General features: G+C 48.2%; 1 protein-coding gene across 1 annotated transcript in view; it reads right to left on the bottom strand.

The window, feature by feature from the left end:
- VAMP4 (vesicle associated membrane protein 4) overlaps positions 1–15,006 on the bottom strand; it is a 177,128-nt gene that overhangs the window by 134,694 nt on the left and 27,428 nt on the right. The window contains exons 3-5 of the mRNA XM_086957617.1: positions 12,827–12,945; positions 12,239–12,285; positions 11,574–11,624 (exon numbers count right to left, since the gene is read on the bottom strand). Coding sequence (XP_086813743.1) covers positions 11,574–11,624; positions 12,239–12,285; positions 12,827–12,892 — 164 coding nt within the window. The 5' untranslated portion in view covers positions 12,893–12,945. The remainder of the gene's footprint in view (positions 1–11,573; positions 11,625–12,238; positions 12,286–12,826; positions 12,946–15,006) is intronic.

The following is a 15,006-nucleotide window of genomic DNA, read 5'->3' on the forward strand; positions in this document are numbered from 1 at the left end:
GTGCTCTCCATAGATATCGAGAAAGCCTTCGATAGTCTTGAATGGGAATATCTGTATGAAGTGATGAGGCGTTTCGGACTAGGGGAGGGCTATATTAACTGGACCAAAGTCCTATATACGGAAGCCACGGCTACAGTTGGAGTGGGTTCACTGATCTCGAATCAATATCCGGTACGACGCGGCACTAGGCAGGGGTTCTCCCTTTCCCCCCTTTTGTTCGCGTTGCAGCGGAGGCCAGGTCCGGCCGCTACTATAAGGGGTTGGTCTACAGGGCCAGGCCGCATGTCATCTCGTTGTATGCGGACGGCTTGTTGATGTTCTTGGCCGATGCGGAGGAGGAGTTGCTGGGAGCGAGACATTTGCTGGAACTATTCGGGCGGATGTCGGGCCTGAAGGTCAATTGGCCCAAATCTTGTCTGTACCCGCTGAGACGGGGAGAGCCGTGCCCCCTCACGGCGCAGGAACTCCGATGGGAGCCTCATTGCCTGCACTACCTCGGCGTTTATGTATACCACACCCCAGCAGATATGCTGGATGGTAATATCACTCGTTGTATTAATGCCTTGAAAGGGTGTATGGATTTCTGGGCTACTCTTCCACTCTCACTGGCAGGTCGGGTCTCCTTGCTTAAGATGGTGGCACTGCCTAGGCTACTATATTATTTTAGAACTCTCCCGATATGGGTGCCGGGCTCAGTCTTTCGGCGCCTGAGATCGCTGGTCATAGCGTTTTTATGGGGCACGGGTCGGCGGCGAATAGCACTGGATACCCTCTTGCGACCCAAAGATGAGGGAGGCATGGCGGTGCCTGATTTCGAATGCTATTACCTGGCGGCTCAACTGCAGACTTTCACACAGGAGGTCGCGAGGGTGTATCGAGGCCCAGAGCATTCTAGAGATGAGGGCACTCCGCGGCATGTGCTGGCGTATATCACGCTGCATCAGAAGTTATTGCTTAGAGATCTGACAGTGGAAGAGCAGACGTTCCGACTTTGCTGGAACCGGGCGCGCAAACGAGCGGGAATCCGCCGCATGTATGCTCCGGAGATCCCGCTGGGAATGGTCACAGCCCTGCCTCATGGTGGAGACTGGTAGAGACTGCTAGGTTGGGAAGAGGCTGGGGTTCAGATGCTGGGCGATTTGTATGAAGACGGTGCATTGCTTCCGTTTCAAGAGCTACAGGAGCGGTTCGACCTTCCACGAGGCGATTATTTATTACATGCGGCGATAACGGGCGCCATGCAAGACCACTGGGGAGAGGGATTGCAGGAACCTGCGACCTCCATGGCGTGCCAATATGCGATGATGGCGGCCGGAACCTTTAAGGCGGTAACCTGTCTGTATTCCAGAATGTTGCGGGAGGCCTTGCAGCCGCTCACAGCTCTAAAAGCTAAGTGGGAACTGGACCTCCAAATGGAGATTCCTGACGCCACTTGGGGTCAACTATTGCAGAGGGCGCGGAAGAGCACGAGGAACGCTAGATTCCAACTCATACATTTTTATATTATTCATCGGGCATACCCCACGCCAGGGAAACTACGGCAGTACTTTGGAGTGGAACAAGCGGCCTGTCCTAGGTGCAACACACTGGGGGCGGATCTGGGACACATGCTGTGGGATTGCCCTACCTTGGGGGAATACTGGCAGGAGGTTGGGAGGGCTTTAAATAACGCCACGGATAGGGAGATACAGTACACCAAAGCAGTGGGGGGTGCTGCACTGGTTTCCACACACATCCAAAAATAAGACAACCAGCAGATTCATAGATATGGGGCTGATATTGGCGAAGAGGGAAATAACCAGGAATTGGAAATCGAAAGTGGGGCCCACATACAAGCGCTGGTATGGTGAATGTCTGAGGTGGGCAGCCTGTGAAATCACTTTACGATACCAGATGGCCAGGAGGACCGATGATGAGAAAGCCATGGAGAGGGCAACAGCATGGGAAATGATGGTACAGGCACTCCGGGATGATAATGATGAGGAGGAAGGAGAGGATGCGGACTCTGAAGCGGCCGACCCCATTAGCGCACCTAGGAGCACACCTTTAGCGAATTTTTAATTCCTCCTTGCACACACCAGACCTTATTTTTTTTCTAGGATTCTACCATAGCGCTGCCACGAGGGGGGGGGGGGGGGGGGGGGGGTGTTCGGGAGTGTGGGGAGTTGGTTGATAGGGGGTGGGGGGAGGGGCGAAAATTTAAAAGCAGTCCACGTCTTCCTGTGTTTATGGCTATGGACATTGGACAATGAAGCAGGAAATGGACTCATTATATTTGTTGCTCAGTCTTCTACCTGGAGACGTGAATAGCATGTTAGGGGGGGGCGAAATGATTATGTGCCTTACTGCTATGTTGCTCTGCTATTCATCAATATGTTGTCTGTGCAATTATTTTGGTACTGCAATAAAAACGATGTTACAAAAAAAATAAAAAGGAGGGGAAGGGGGGGGGGGGGGAAGGGGCAGTACGAGATCTGAAACTTGAGAGGCACAAGCAAGTTTAATCCACAGTAAGAGATACTAGATAACTAACCAGGGGAGGTGGGGGCATAAAAAGTGCCTTGTATTTACTGCATATTTATACCACTCCTTTACTACTACCCTAACGGTGCTAGAACCTTTACTTAATCTTACTATGATACTATGGGCCATATGTATCATCAACAAGATTTGCGATTCTTAAATAGCGATTTTTAAGAAATCGCTATTTGAGAATCGCAAATAGGTATGTATGTAAAATCACATTTTTTTTGCGATTTCTTAAAATTCCTTAATTGCGATTAGCAAATTGCGAATCGCATTTGAGGAATACTTTCCCATTCATTTCTATGGGCCAGGAGGCCCATAGGAATGAATGGGAAGTTATTCTCAATTTGAGATTCGAAATTTGCTAATCGTAAATTGAGAATTATTTCAAGGGTGCAGGGGTGTTCAAAGGACACCCTGTTGCACGCCTGAAATATGCATGGGTGCACATACATGCCCCAAGGACATGTATGTGAGTCACATGGCACTTTGAAAAATGCAAAAATGTGCATTTTTCAAGGAATTCACAACTTACCACCAACTAGAAGTTGGTGGCAATTTGCGATTCCTTAAGGACATTCTGCACTTTTTTTTGCTTCATACATTGCATTTAAGGAATCGCAAATTTTGCGATTCCTTGTTTTGCACCAGTTTTTGCTTTATACATACCATTTAGCAAATTTGCATTCGCAAAGGCCAAAATTCTGCGAATTTCGGCCTTTGCGAATGCGAATTTGCTCCATACATATGGCCCTATTTCTTTAAATCATACGTCATCTCTATGAAACCTCAGATTTCATGCGATTTAGGAGTCAAAATTTGTTCGTAGAAATTATACTTACCCCACAGATTACCGGGGTGTTTGTTCACTCCATATTATATACACATGTATACTACAGATGCAGGTGCGAAAGGTAGAATATGCTATTTATTATCATTGTTGAGTGTTGGGAGGGGCCATTACTAATTTATGCCATGGCGGTAAAAATAAATGTGGCCCAATGACAGGTTTACAGTAACTGTACTATTAAATGAACATTCACACTTATTACTACAATACAACGGTCATATTAAAGGTTACTATCACAGTACAGTAGAACTGACATGAGAAATACACTGTTTATTGCCTCACAGGTTGCATGTAACAGTTACTTTTATACAGGGAAACAACTGATAGTCAGCAGAACTCTGCAACGTGATTTTACCCTACTGCACAAGGGTAACCGCATGTTTCCTACGAGCTAATCATGGATGTTGGTCAAACACCATCTACTGGAATTGGTTACACTTTACAAGGTTTTATTATGTTCGTAACTCTCCCTCCGTTGAATGCTGTCAAACTTGTAGGGTACATGCAGACAATCACAGCAACCAGTTTTCCAAAAGTGCTTATACCAAGCAAGTGGTTCGTTCAGATGTTCACAAAATCCAGAGTAACTCTTTTAAGTATACATGATATGCTTTAGTCACATTATGGACTACTGAATGTACCATTAGCAATCGGATATATCTAGATTGTTTTTAACCACTTGCGCGCTAGCAGTTTTCCCGCTGTGTGCTGGGTTTTTCGAAAACCCGGGTTGCATGACGAGCTCAGCTCGTCATCAGCATACGAGCGTCGTAGCTGATGACGAGCTGAGCTCGTCATCAGCATCGAAGGGGTTAAACAACCCATAAAGAGAGAGATATATATATATATATATATATATATATATATTTTTTTTTTTTAAAGTAAATGTATTACCTATTGCATCCAGGTTTTGGTTAAATAACGTGTTAAAATAAATGCACTTGAAAGAATGCCATGGTATAAACCGTATACGGTGATGTGCAGAGCTTCCCGCCCACAGCACCCTGTGCTCCTCTCCCCTCCCACGACCTACTTAATGGCGGCTCGCATGTGCCCGTCTGTTCCTGGACCTCACCTAGTGCCAGGAACCCTGGTTTCCCACGAACCAACTGCTATCCCGATGCGCTCCTCCGAGCTCTCAAACCCGGCCGCTCGCCGAACCGCTGTCACAAAACATATAAGGAGCATTCAATTGTACCTCCTTCAAGTTTTCATGCACTCTCCCACCAACAGCACCCAGTATCCCACTCACTCTCACAAACCAGCTACCTAAAAATACATGTCCGATGTGCAAACAGCAAAATTAGATAAGTAGGATGCATCACCAAGTCTCAGCCTAAGAACTGGACATCAGTTGTGCAAAGAACAAGGTTTATAAACAAGGATACTCATTTCAGCCTTTGGACAAAAAAAGAACAGATAAATATTTTGCGTTTGCAGATGGCAGTCTTCAGAAAACAGCCCACGTAAAAATATATTTTAGGATTTGTGAGTCGGTAAAGAAAATACATAGCTGGCCTTTACTGGGTAAAACTACACATTTTAAGAATAGGTTTCAAAAACTTTTGTTAAGTGCGCTCGTAATATTTACAGAAATTGTGCTCCAGGATCTGAACTGGTTACTCGTCACATAGACACACGAGAATGGAGGCTTTGTCAACCTGGCCTAAAGGGAAACAAAGCATTGACCTAACTGTGCCTAGTGGGAGTTTAGCCACAAGGGACCTGTCCCATGTGCTGGGGACCCAAGAGAGACATGGCTCTATGAGGGATGTTTGGACCAAGATAATCCAGCAGAGAAGATTTTTTCAGCTACTCTTGCTCTGTAGTTGAAGTCATATGTTTGAGAGATAATGTCTTGGCTTTGGGAATGTCCCATTTGGTCAGGTAATGGGGAGAGGAACATAATTCCAGCCGATGGCGCTTGCAACAGATTTCATGCAATTTATCCAAGGAATACGGACACCCTTTTCGCACCTCAGACAATCTTGGATTATTTTTCGAATTATGCCAGATTGACTGTTGGATGAAACTGAAATTCAGAGAGTTAGGGGAGTGACCTTCATGAGATCAGATCTATAGGTCAGCCCTAGATCTTTCTAGAGTAAATAATGCGGGGTCAATCAGGGGAGACCTAGTAATCACCATCAAATCTATTCTCCTCCACCTGAAAGTTGGAGGCCTCCCAGTAGCCCCAGATGCCAGCACCACACACTAATATTGGCAAGCATTTTCTCAAATAAACTTCTAGGGCCGGCTTCATGGTCTTATTTTTTACGTGTTGAGCAAAGTCAAATAGGGTCCTAAGGCTCAAGCAGTGGTTGGCTATGAATGTATGACATTATCAATCAATCACGAAATTTGTATAGCGTGCTACTCACTCGGAGGGTCTCAAGGTGCTTGGGAGAGAGGGGGCCGCTACTGCTCGAACAGCCAGGTCTTGAGTTGCTTCCTGAAGGAGAGGTGGTCTTGGGTAAGACGGAGGTGGATGGGGAGGGAGTTCCAGGTCTTGGCTGCCAGGTAGGAGAAGGATCTTCCTCCCATGGTGGCTCTTCGAATGCGTGGAACGGCGGCGAGGGCGTGGCTGGTTGATCGTAGCTGGCGGGTGGGAGTGTAGAAGGTCAGGCGGTTGTTGAGGTACCTTGGGCCCAGGTCGTGGAGGGCCTTGTGTGCGTGGGTGAGGAGACGGAACGTGATTCTCTTGCCGGACGGGGAGCCAGTGCAGGTCTCTCAGGTGTCACGAGATGTGGCTGTGTCGGGGGATGTCCAGGATGAGTCGTGCGGCGGTGTTCTGGATGCGTTGGAGTCTTTTCTGCAGTTTGGCTGTGGTTCCGGTGTAGAGGGTATTTCCGTAGTCCAGTCGGCTAGTGACGAGTGCCTGGGTGACCGTCTTCCTGGTTTCGGTGGGGATCCAACGGAAGATCTTTCGGAGCGTGCGTAGGATGTTGAAACACGATGAGACGACGTTAACTTGTCTGGTCATCGCGAGGGAGGAGTCCAGGATGAATCCCAGGTTGTGTGAGTGGTCCGTTGGTTTGGGTGCCCTGCCCAGGGCAGGGGGCCACCAGGAGTCGTCCCAGGCAGAGGGTGATGATCCCAGGATGAGGACTTCCATCTTGTCTGATTTCAGTTTCAGGCGGCTGTTCTTCATCCACTCGGCTACGTCTTTCATCCCTTCGTGTAGGTTGGTTCTGGCGGTGGCGGGGTCGTTGGTGAGGGAAGAGGATCAGCTAGGGTGTCGTCGGCGTAGGACATGATGTTGAGGTTGTGCTGGCGTGCGATGGCCGCGAGGGGGCTCATGTAGACGTTGAAGAGGGTGGGGCTGAGTGATGATCCTTGTGGTACGCCGCAGATGGCTTCGGTGGCCTCCGATCTGAACGGGGAGGGGGGTGGGGGGGGGGAGAGGCAGACTCTCTGGGTTCTTCCGGCGAGGAACGAGATAATCCACTCCAGTGCCTTCTCTTGGATTCCGACGTTGCTGAGGCGTTGTACTAGGCCGCAGTGGCAGACTGTGTCGAACGCTGCGGAGAGGTCCAGGAGGATGAGGGCCGCTGTTTCCCTGTTGTCGAGCAGGGCTCGGATGTCGTCAGTGGCTGCGATGAGGGCGGTCTCGGTGCTGTGGTTGGCTGGGAAGCCGGACTGCGAGTGGTCGAGGGATCCGTTCGTCTCGAGGAAGGCGGCAAGCTGTCAGTTGACTGTCTTCTCGATGACTTTGGCAGGGAACGGGAGGAGCGAGATGGGGTGGTAGTTCTTGAGGTCGGTGGGGTCTGCTGACGGCTTCTTCAGGAGGACGCGGAGTATGGCATGTTTCCAGCTCTCCGGAAGGTGGCTGTGTTGAAGGAGCAGTTGATGATGTCCCGGAGTTGGGGTGCGATGACGGAGTCGGCATTGTTGAAGACGTGGTATGGGCATGGGTCGGTTGGCAATCCGGAGTGGATGGTGTTCATCGTGTGGATGGTGTCTTCGGTGCTGACCGGAGTCCAGGCCCGGAGGGTGGTGGTTGGGGGCGTTGGTTCTGTGGTTGGGTGCGAGGTCTGTTCGTCGAAGCTGTTGTGTATGTCTGCGATCTTGCTGTGGAAGAACGAGGCGAGCGAGTCGCAGAGGTCTTGTGAGGGAGTGATGTTGTTTCCGGCGCAGGGGTTGGAGAGCTCTTTGACGATGCTGAAGAGTTCCTTGCTGTTGTGTACGTTGTTGTCTAGTCAATCCTTGAATGCCGACTTCTTGGTGGTGATTGCGGGTGGCGTGCTTGAGGGCGGTCATGTTGTCAGTAGTCAGGTTTTTTAGCCAGGCTTTCTCGAGGGTACGGCAGTTCTTCTTGGAGTTCTTGAGGTCGTCGTTGAACCAAAAGGCTTTCTTGCTTCCGGGCCTGCTGGGATGGTTTTTCAGGGGTGCGAGGTCGTCAGCGCAGTTGGTGATCCACTGTGTGAGGTTGTTGGCTGCTTGGTTGGGGTCTGTTGATCTGGCTGGGGGGGGGGGGTTCCTGGTTCAGTGATGTGGTGAGCTGGTCGGTGGTGATCTTGTTCCAGCTCCTGCGGGGAACCTGTTGCTGGTGGTGGTGAGTCGTGGTCCTTCTGAAGCTAAAGTGGATGCAGCTGTGGTCTGTCCAGTGGAGTCCGGTGGAGTGGCTGAAGGAGATGTAATTGCTGGAGGAGAAGACTGGGTCAAGCGTGTGTCCGGCGTAGTGGGTGGGGGTGTTCACCAGTTGCTCGAGTCAGAGGTTGTCCAGCAGGGTGGTGGTGTTGTTGTCGCTGTATCCTGCTGTATTTCTCCCCGCAGGGAATCACAACGCAGTTGTTACAACAACCGCGTTGTGATTCCACTTACCATTACTCCGCAAGTCTGAACGACTTGCGGAGGGGGGTACTGGATGTTGGAATAGTATCATTTACTATTCAATCTCCACTCTGTGCGGACAATAGGGAAGGTGCGGGGACAATAGGGAAGGTATTGGATTTTAAATCCACCACCTTTCTCCCCACCTCCGCAAGTCGTTGTTTCGACTTGCGGAGAAATGGAATGCGGAATCACAACGCGGTCGCGTTGGGATTCCCTGCGTGGACAACGATTTGTGGTAAACGTGGTGTACCATTGGCTATACATGGGGCCCAGTAGTTAAAAGGAATCTAACAAAATGGCGAGATAAGGGAAATTGGGGACGTTAACTATGCGTTAGCTCTTGATCCAGAAAGAGCCAGTTCTCACTAATCTATTGGCAGAGACAATGTATTTAGTTTTAGAAGTGACCAAGTCCACTTTTAAAATTGTCCATAAACGTGACAAAGCTGTTGACTGATTAGTGACTGCAACCCAATAGGGGTACACAACTTCAGGACAGGGTCCTCCACATAGAGAAGAGCTGGGACTAGGGTAGAGTTAATCTTAGTAAGGTTCTTCCCCTCAGATTGTAAAGTAGTGTTCAGACTAGAATATATTACCTACTGGCGGTCGCCAGTTGGTAGATATAGTTAGGACTTAGTTTCCATAGGAAATCCGCAACATTCTATTGGGAAAAACTTTGGCGCCGGTTGACTAATCTTCGCGAAATTCTCCAAGAAGATGGGGCGCTCCGCTCCTGAAAGTTTCGGGGTGATTAGTCAAGTTGGGGCCGAGAAAAAAGGGGGGCCCCAAAATGTGTTTTTCCCATGCAACTTTCCATAGGGACGTTTAAGTGAGGCTACAGCCCGAACTGCTGAATGGAATTAAACCAAATATGGCAAAAAGGTAGAGTTTGGTTCGCAGATTACACTTTTTGTTAAATGGTGTGCATCCGTGCAGTAGTTCCAGAGAAAATCCAAAGTAAAATCATAGATATATCTATGGACAAAATACGGTATGCGTACTATACACGTACCATTACGAGCTGCATGCTTATTGGCTGTCAAGTGTCTGTCAACGCTCCAAACCAGGAAGTGTTGGCAGCCATCTTGTGTCTCGGTAGAACCGAGGCACAAAAAAACTGAAAAACAAGTGCGTAAAAGGGGCAGGGTAGAAACACCCTGACCCCCTAGGCCTGCTCAGGGGGTCCCACAAGGACCCCAAGGCCAAAAAGCAAACAAACAAGAAGCCTGGTAAATTTTTAATTAGCCCCCAGGGGGGCCAAGTCTCGGGGGAGATGTGTTTTATTATAATGGGGGGCCCAGAGGGGCCCCCCGGCCCAGGGGACCTCCACCTCCTAGGGTTTTAATATTACGTATGCAGGGGGGGGCTCACAGCCCCCCCAGACCCTGGGACCCCCGGGGCTTATTTCTTTTTATAATAATGGGAGGCCCAGAGGGGCCCCCCAGCCCCGGGCACCACCACCCCCGGGGCTTTTATATTACGTATGCGGGGGGCTCACCCTTCCCCTGCAGCCCAGGGACCGCCACCCCCGGGGCTTTTTTTTTCTTTTTAAAACCTGTGTCGGTGGCTCAAGCTCCCCCCCCAGTCCTGGGGACCACCACCTCCCGGGGCTTTTAAATGTTGGGCGGCCCCCCTCCTGGAGCCTTGTGGTGGCCCTGGGGCCGGCTCCTGCAGTGTCCTGGGATGCCCACCCCCGGGGTACTAATTTGCTATGGTAGGGCGGGAGCCTCGCAGCTCCCGCCCTACCATAGCAAACTGCTTTCGTTTGGAAACCTGCCCTCTCTTTCAAAAACTAAAGCCGATTGCTTTTCTACATGGGGAGCAGCATGTTAGCTGCTCCCTATGTAGAAAAGCAATGCCGGCTCCCGCAAGAGGCGGGGAACCGGCAGGGACCGTGGAGGGCTTGGGGACCCCCACACGGTCCCCAACGGAGAGGGCCAGGCCCCGGGGGATGGGGTCCCGGGGCAAGAAGTGGCCCAGGAGGGGTGCCACGAGGCCCCCCTCACAAATAGTTTATTGTAAAAAAAGAATGAAAATGCCATGCCCTGGGGAATGGGGTCTCTGGGGCGATTAAGGCCTCGGGAGGGGGGGGGCCATGCGATCCCCTTCCTAATTTTTTTAAATAAATAAAAAAATAGGGGGCAAGTCCTGGGGGTGGGGTCCCCAGGGTCCAAAAAATTGAAAAAGAAGGGGGGGGGGCTACACAGCCCCCCCACCCCTAAAAACAAACAAAAAAAAAAAAAAAAACACCCGGATCGGGGAGGAGGCCACGCACCCTCCCTGCACCACAACGCAAACGCGCCCCCTGGCGCGTTTGCGGGAACTAATTCCTCTTGAATACTGGGGGTCCCTGAGGGCCAACTATCCCACCAGGAACCTCCAGTTTTCACCAGGGGGCTGCGTTGCAGAGACGTGTAAAGAGGCCACGCCCCTTTTTACACCTCTTTGCAACGCAGCACCATGGCGCATACTGGAGGATCCTGGTGGGCTAGTTGGCCCCCAGTATTCAAGGGGACTTAATCCCCCAACTTAGAACGCACCACGGGGCGCTTTTGCCCAGTGGTGAAGGTAGGGGGGGGGCTTGAGGTGATGTGTGTGCAAACACGCCCTGTGGAGCGTTTTAAGTTGGAGAATTAATTCCTCTTCAATCCAGAGGTCCCCTAGGGGCCAACTAGCCCACCAGTAAGCGCCACAGAGCTGCGTTGCAAAGTATTGTAAAAAGGGCGAGGCCTCTGAACACCTCTCTGCAACGCAGCTCCCTTACCGTCCATACTGGTACTCTGAAATGCTTAACACAGCTCCTCTAGTAAAGCCTGACTGCTCTTTGCCACTATCAGGGCGGAGTGAAGGATTTATTATTGTAAATCCAATGACCATCTTTGGGGTATGTGAGTATAACATGTTGAGGACTAACCCCCACACCACATAATACTATAATTTCCTACACCCATTGTCAATGGATCCTATTAGAGAACTGAAATGTACTAGATGCGATACGGCACCCGCAACATTCTATCACCTGGCTTGGGAACACCCCCCACATTAAAGTTTTTGGTTAGACATTACGAGACTATTGGAAGAAACTACAGAGACAACTTACTCGCCTCTCCAATCCCCCCCTTCCAGGCTCCTGCTACTGGGATACACCAAACCAGTTCTGAAATCAATCAAAAGATTAAGTGCAATTCGGATTCTATTAGCTAAGGTAACGCTCATGTGGGCTTCAATAAACTTGGACAGAAGCCATTGTTTAAGTAAATAATAGAATCAATTATAGAAATCATAGAAGGATTGGATGAGTAGAGGAACTCAATATTAAATCCTTCTGGTTTCAGTGCATCGACCACAGAGAACTTACTGTCTGATCCGGTCATTATTAGGTCCGAATTTTGGGCCAGAAGGTCCTCGTCTGAAAGAGTGAGAAAGGCAAAGTAAAATTAAGAGTGAAGTGGCACATGGCACTTCGATTTATCATGTAATTCCTACCACCCACCAATCTATGTCCTATTCTTGTGCCCCAACAGTCTACGAGGGTAGTTTGGAAGCCATGGAGACTGTATGCGCTGCATTTTAGCCCTGTATATTTGTTTTACAACTTTTTCAAGACAAAAGCTCAACCAACAATACTACATAACTCGAGATTTTCTAAACAGGCTGGAAATCCATCCCTTTGCTATATAGTGCAGAGTTATGCAAACAAAAAAAAGGAACAAATGGTTTGGAGCCTTTGCTGAGCAGAAGTCTGATCCCTAAAATAAATCTTAGTGCCTAGCAAGCCTGAACATCCCTTCAGTCTCAAAACGGTTGGGAGCGCCAGGGGAAGGGGGTACGAGTTAAAAATAAAACGGCCTTTGGAATACACAAACAAGTACATAAAAAAAAAAAACTCGAAAGTACATGAAATGGATATGTAACTAAATGTACACATAAACTTGCCCTGGCATTAGCAAACACAAAGTTGACTAGCCGGCAACACCCACAAGCACTCCTTCAGAGATGGAAAAAAACCATGAGAATACTTACAAGAAAAAGTCCTCCTCTTCATCGGAATCCTCCTCAAGTAGATTTCTCTGCCATTAAAAAGAGGAAAGAAACACACTTAGATCCCCTTCAAACCGTGTTTTTAATTAACAGATTAAAGTCTTGCCATGTGGTAGCCTGTTATGGCAGGAATGTCCAAACCAACAGAATTAAGTGTACCCAACAATAAAACCACAACTCTAAATGCATGACGAATTCAGACAAAAACAAATATAGTTTGGTTTCGTACTAATCAGAAAGCGTAAAGATCTTATTTCAGACATTTTCTTCATTTCAAATGTTTTTCATTATTTTGGTGCAATCCTGGGAGATTCTTCTGCTGTCAGAGCTACAAAGCACACGTTTTCCTGAGATTCTGATCATGACCTATTTTGAGCACAAAACGGCACACTGCTTACATATGAAAAGAAATGGTGGAAACTAAGATTAATTTTAATCCCTTTTACTTGTTTTATAACCGATTTGCCCTCGATATCTTGGCCTTCCTGTTTATTATTAACCACAGTAACTGAAAAATTGAACTTCTCTTATATATTGGGGTTCTGAAGATGGTATCAAGATCAAACTCACCCTCTCACTCTTCACTGACCCCGTGACCTCATCGTCATTCAGGTGGCGTTTGAACTTGGGAGGCATTGTAGCCTCCCGTACCAGAGCGCCTTTTGGTATGTAAAGAGGGTAGACTTTGCCTGAGGAACAGTAAAAAACAGTAAGGTTAGAGTATTGAAGGTTCAAAATAGTTTATCAGCCTCCTCCCAGTTAACCTCCTGCGATAAAGGGGTCACCAGTCTTCCAGAAGTAAGTTACAAAACTAAAATCTACACTTTTATTTCTACATTATCCAGCATCATTTCTAGTGCTGGTACATTATCCATGTTAAATGATTTTCTGCTGTGAGGTTTCTTTTATAGGAGTAACATTAAAAATGATGGATTAAAAGAAGGCCCTTGTAAACTAACTCCTGGGATTCAAGTTACAGGCACCCACGACTAAGTTGTTTGTAGTCTACAGTAGACCCAAACTAATACAAACACAAAACAATCCTATCCACAGCTCTAAAAAGGTGAGAACCGGATTCTTACTTCAGACGTTTGTGGGTCGACAAATGGTGAAAAAACAAATACAGGCATGACAAGTGAGTCAAAGTTTAAGGAATGCTGGAAGTTCTAAAAAGTTATCAGTGGTTTCATTCACCAACCCCCACCTTGTTAGTGCTCCCAAAATACCTTAGCAGTTGCGGATACAGGGCTCATGATGACAGGAGGGTGAGAAGTACACAATCTTCCGTGATGTTAATGTGCTGCCAATGGGCCACTGATAGCTGGAGTGCAGAAAAAGCTGACATTTCTGTAGCTTTGGGGGTACACAACAGGATTTACATTGGTCTCTGCCGACAGTAGAGACTTTGAAAGACGATGGTTGACATTCATTACGTTGACGAGCCCTTAATTCTGCAATGTCGTAGATGACTGGAAAAGAGGACACTCTGGATCCAACTGGTGAGTGCACTATGGTGCTGCTGATTTGTACTCTAGGAGGCTCAGAAATATGGCTATATCTCACAATGCAAAAAAGGGAAGTAGCTGCACTGTTCCTGTTGAGAGATAAGGTAGGAGGGAAAGTTTTACCTGGCGTGACCAAGGGTGTACCAATGATACCCTGGGGCATCCATTATGTTGGATGTAGTTGCCTCACACACCCAGAAGGGTGTCATGCTTCATCATTGGCGGTTGCTCCTCGTCGGGGAGGCGTTGCAACCCCCGACGGGCTCACCTCAAAGAGGGGCTCTTTAGCGGAGATCTTTTTTCCAACAGCCTTATGGTGAGGTGGGGGTATGTGGGCAAGATGGTATTCTCCTGTGGTGAGGTAATTAAAATGTAGCAAAGGGTACACGAATTAGCTTTATTCTGGGGGTCCCTTGGCTGCAATTAAAAGGTGGGGCTAGCTCGCTAGGTGTCAACTAGTTAAGGTTATGTGACCCTAGAAGAGGCTAGAAGTGAATGTGGTCGACATGTTTCTCGCTGAGGGTTGATTACCCGCGATTCTTCAGGACCTTTTTAAAAAGTGAAAAGAAAGGAAAACAACGACATGCTAGTATAATATGTGTTGTGTTGTTACCTCAGTGGATACTCCTATGCCTATACATAGAGAAGGAACAAGGAAACAACAGTAATTATATTCAGTACAGATATGCTAGTCACAACATTTGCCAGGCAAAGTAAAAATACTGACATGCTGGTGGTACTAGGAGTGATTGTGCACAACCACCGCATGCCCTGTGTATTGAGCGTGCAATGTACAGAGTGAAGAGCACACGTAATAACTGTATCTGTGTCAGGGACTGTGGTTGGTGAGGGTGATGGCTAAAAACAAAGGTTAAAAAGTCTTTTAGTTAAAAATGCAGCAGTCTTAAAGTGGTCGCCTGCCTATAGCGTGTAGAGTAATAGGCAGGTCTCTTGTGCAGACACCAGATGTAACAGTTGCTAGATGCAGTATAGAACTCACACTGTGACTGTTGGTGCATTTACAGTAACACACATATATAGTACCCTACTCACCTAATGGTCATAAACTAATGGCCACATGAGGGTTCGGCGGGACAGTACATCAGAGCTGAGCCCATAGGTTAATGGCTAGAGTAGGGGTAGAAGTAGAAAAAACGCGCCCCTGAATTACTATCAGAAGGCTCAACAAGACCCAGTAATTGGTATAGGCTGATGGTCAAGGTGCCTGTCCTCTATTCAGCGCTA

Source organism: Lissotriton vulgaris, chromosome 1_1 (genome assembly GCF_964263255.1).
Source record: "Lissotriton vulgaris chromosome 1_1, aLisVul1.2, whole genome shotgun sequence".
NCBI classification, from domain to species: Eukaryota; Metazoa; Chordata; class Amphibia; order Caudata; family Salamandridae; genus Lissotriton; species Lissotriton vulgaris.